At 32.4% G+C, this 3,759-nt stretch overlaps 1 protein-coding gene across 9 annotated transcripts in view; it reads left to right on the top strand.

Moving 5' to 3' along the window:
- The window catches only part of Patronin (calmodulin-regulated spectrin-associated protein patronin), a 75,132-nt gene that overhangs the window by 52,641 nt on the left and 18,732 nt on the right, over positions 1–3,759 (top strand). For all 9 annotated transcript variants that reach the window (XM_018548276.1, XM_018548275.1, XM_018548272.1 and 6 more), the window contains exons 4-6: positions 2,447–2,662; positions 2,904–3,358; positions 3,508–3,623. In XM_018548276.1, the coding sequence (XP_018403778.1) occupies positions 2,447–2,662; positions 2,904–3,358; positions 3,508–3,623 (787 nt within the window). The remainder of the gene's footprint in view (positions 1–2,446; positions 2,663–2,903; positions 3,359–3,507; positions 3,624–3,759) is intronic.

The following is a 3,759-nucleotide window of genomic DNA, read 5'->3' as shown; positions in this document are numbered from 1 at the left end:
AGAGAGAGAGAGAGAGAGAGAGAGAGAGAGAGAGAGAGAGAGAGAGAGAGAGAGAGAGAGAATAAATATTTACTCCATAAAAAGAAATTATAATTAAATCAAATTAATGGTTCTTATATTAAATAAATATATCTTTGTACATTATTCAAACAAATTATTTATTAAAATTTTATACAATTTGTTAAGGTAGAATGCACTGGAAAAAGAGTAAGATTGCATTAATTGGAATTCTGATTGAAAATGGACAAATTATAACTTTTTGGTTGAATTTATTATAATTCTACTTGAAATAGTCAGAATTCTAACTGATCAGAATTTTCTTATTTGTTCATTTTCAGGTTAGAAATTTTTCTTAATCTATCGTATATTAATGTATAATTTTTCTTTATGTATCAGCTACCTTTAACTGTCATTTTCTACAAACTTGTAAATTGCTTTTAAAACACTCGCTGTTAAATAATACTACAACATGATATGTTAACTTTCAACGAGTCATAACGAGATTTCGTTGAAGACATGGATTGACTCAACTTAAGAGAGCTCGAATATTCTCGTGAAATAAATATCAAGACGATATATGTAAAAAAAAATGCTTTCCTTTTTTGTTGTAATACACATGTATAAGAAAATTACGTCAATACTTTCTATTAAAAGTATGTTTCTCCGATAAATATAAACGTCGGAATGTTTGATCGTAGAATTCTTTGCTTTATATTATTTATTATTATTGTAAAATAATATTTTATGTTTTATGATCTTCATATTCTTTTATTTTCTTTCTTTTCTATATTTTTAATAAAAGAACAGATGTACGTTTGTCACATAAGAAAGCCTAGATATTTTTGTAATATTTCACAAGAAGCACCTTTTTTCTTGAAGTCGAAGTTTGAGAAATATTTTTGTACTTTGAAGAAAGAGATATGCGATCTTTACATAAAGGTGCATGTTATTAAATCAAATCTCTCGTAATTGTAAAAGCGCTTTTGTGTTTTTATGATTATGAAACCCTGCATGTTCGTAAAATGAGGAAGCTTAAATATTCTCATGAAATAAAGACGAAGAAGGTATTCAGGTATACTTACAGCTGCAGTTTAAGGATTATAAATATTAAACGACTTAGGAAAGAAACTGAAGATAAACTACAATATAACTACTTTTGCACGGAGATGAGTAACGATCGCCAACAATATTTTTACTTCGTATTTGTTTCTTATTCGCTTCTTTGCGCACCAACAATATAATTATATTTATTAGACCAACAGTACGCTGGGAATCCTGGTACTTACTATCTTTTAATTATCTCTGCTTCGCGTATTTTTTTACCGTTTACTCAGCAATTTCGCACAAAAACTTTTACAGATCTTCCTTTCGATATTTCGTTCCATATTGTAGTTTTCTTGCGGGAAACGAACATTCCTCGCTTCAACGTTGATCTATTAATTTCAGCTGTTCGTTTAATCTGACAAAATCTATGTTAATGTAATATTTTATAAAATATTTGAATGTGTGTGCGAATCTATAGTGTTCCTAAGTTGTTTGATCTTAAAAATTAAATTTAATAATTTTGACCGAGTAAATTTTAAAAAGAAAATAAAGTTCTATTAATTTTATATATGTATATTTTACTTTGTCTTTTACTCTTATTAATTGTAAATCTATTTATAAGAAAAGATAACGAATTATGCAATAAGCAACATATAGTAGAAAAATAATAAGTAGGACTTTATATAAAATTTCAATTTACTTGGTTCTTCGTTCTTTATTCTTCTTCATTCTTCATTGTTCTTTGTTCTTCGTTTTTCCTTCTTCACTCTTCCTTTTTCGTTCTTCGGTGTCTACAGCCTTTTTTGCTTCAATTCGCTTTCTATAGAAGTCTTCATGGTGGATTCGAAGTATCTGATCTTGTCAGCTATCTCGGATACTGAATGCTACTTGAAATAAAGCTTTCGCATCTTCGGCACGACTATAGTCATCGCAAAAAGCGAACAAAACATCATTATGAAGACAAGGTCGTTCTTCCTCTCCGTTTCCTTTGAACTCAATCATCTGTGGCACTTTCACTGTGCTAAGTTCTCTAGACAGAGAAATATTTCAGTCATTTATATCATTATAAATATTATTTATTATTCGAAACGCTAATAATATAATTATTGATGCATAAAAAGTTTATAGAATAAAAATATTTTGTTTTTTTGTTATGCGTAAAAAGGTGTATAAAATGCTAAAAGATTATATATATATTTTTTTTCGAACAGAATTTATGTATCAAAATATTCAAAATATTTAGATTTAGTAAGATAATTCATCTAGTTTTAATTATATGTATATAATCGTGTAATTATTTGCAGAATTATTTAAATCCAAATAATTATGTGCATATAATTGTTTTGGAATTAAATCGTATAATTACTTATGATTTTTTAGACCTAAATTTTAATGTTTACAGGAACAAGAGCATTTGAAACCACAAATCGTACACGCGCTTTCCAATGCAGAGCTCTATTGCCTTGCGCTGGCCAACATATACTCGGATCCTAACTATCACAATCAGAATCACTACGGGATCCTACAAGCCTTGGCAAGGAAAGGTGTCTACGTCGCGGAGCAGAACAATACTCAGCTCACCGAAACGATTCTTATTCAAAACTCACCACTTAAGATGGTAAGCTTACCAGTGCACATGTAACATGAACACGATCTTTGCGTTTCCTCTTCTTCAAGACATTTGAATATCTTCAAGTGTCGAGAAGTGGCAATATGTAACTGATAAAAGATATTAAGTATAATTTGTCTATATAATATCTTCAAGAAGCTGCATAAATTCTATTATATAAATATCTTATTACGATATATTGTATGACATTATTTTAATCAATGCTAATAATATCTTTATCTCGTTACAGTCCGCGCATATGGCTGTGATAGAAGGCCTGATGGTCTTGTACGCGAAAGAGGTGGTGACAGGAGACCGGGTGGTCTCGGCGATACAACGGTTCGACCCCCAAGCCGAGGTGGACGTGCCGTCGGATCACGAGAAGGGTCTTCTGCTTTGGATCAATCACGCGTCGCACGCGTTAATTGCCAAAATTCAGAGCGAGGAGGGTAGTGGCGATAAGACGCGGCTGCCTGAATTACCCGCTGCCAAGGACTTTCAATCTCTGTGCGACGGTGTCGGTCTCGCGGCTGTTGTTGCTTTCTATTGTCCTAGCGAACTCAATTGGATGGAAATTAGAGTGTCGAAAAGACCTTCGGTAGCGGACGCACTACATAATCTCTCCCTGGTACACGCGTTTTGCGTCAAATGCCTGCCCTACTCAATTTTCCACATGCAGCCTGATGACGTTACGTATATGAGAGGGTGCGTTAATCTAATTAAATTCGAAAAACTATACCTGTATCGCACGATTAATTAATTTTACAAATCTTTTATAATACATTGTACTGATTTTAGAAAAGATAATTATTAGCTGTTATTTTTCTTTTGATTATTTTTGTCATAACTTTTAGGTCGATGAAACAGAATTTAGTGGTATTTCTGGCTGAAATGTACAACGTTCTAGAGATTCATCCAGCGAAATGCGTGCGCTATCCTGGTGAGGAGCGGGCGATGCAATACCTAGATGGTACGTAGACATTTTACGATATGGAATGAGACTATCTATTAGAAACAGACTTGCGCGACAATATGTGGTATTCGAGCTATACTTTGATGAGAGCGAAAGGGAGAGAGAGAGAGAGAGAGAGAGAGAGAGAGAGAGA

The sequence above is a fragment of the Cyphomyrmex costatus genome, unplaced genomic scaffold (genome assembly GCF_001594065.2).
Source record: "Cyphomyrmex costatus isolate MS0001 unplaced genomic scaffold, Ccosl1.0 scaffold702, whole genome shotgun sequence".
In the NCBI taxonomy this organism is placed as follows: domain Eukaryota; kingdom Metazoa; phylum Arthropoda; class Insecta; order Hymenoptera; family Formicidae; genus Cyphomyrmex; species Cyphomyrmex costatus.
Note: the sequence above shows the minus strand (reverse complement) of the source record. Positions and strands in the feature narration are given on the sequence as shown.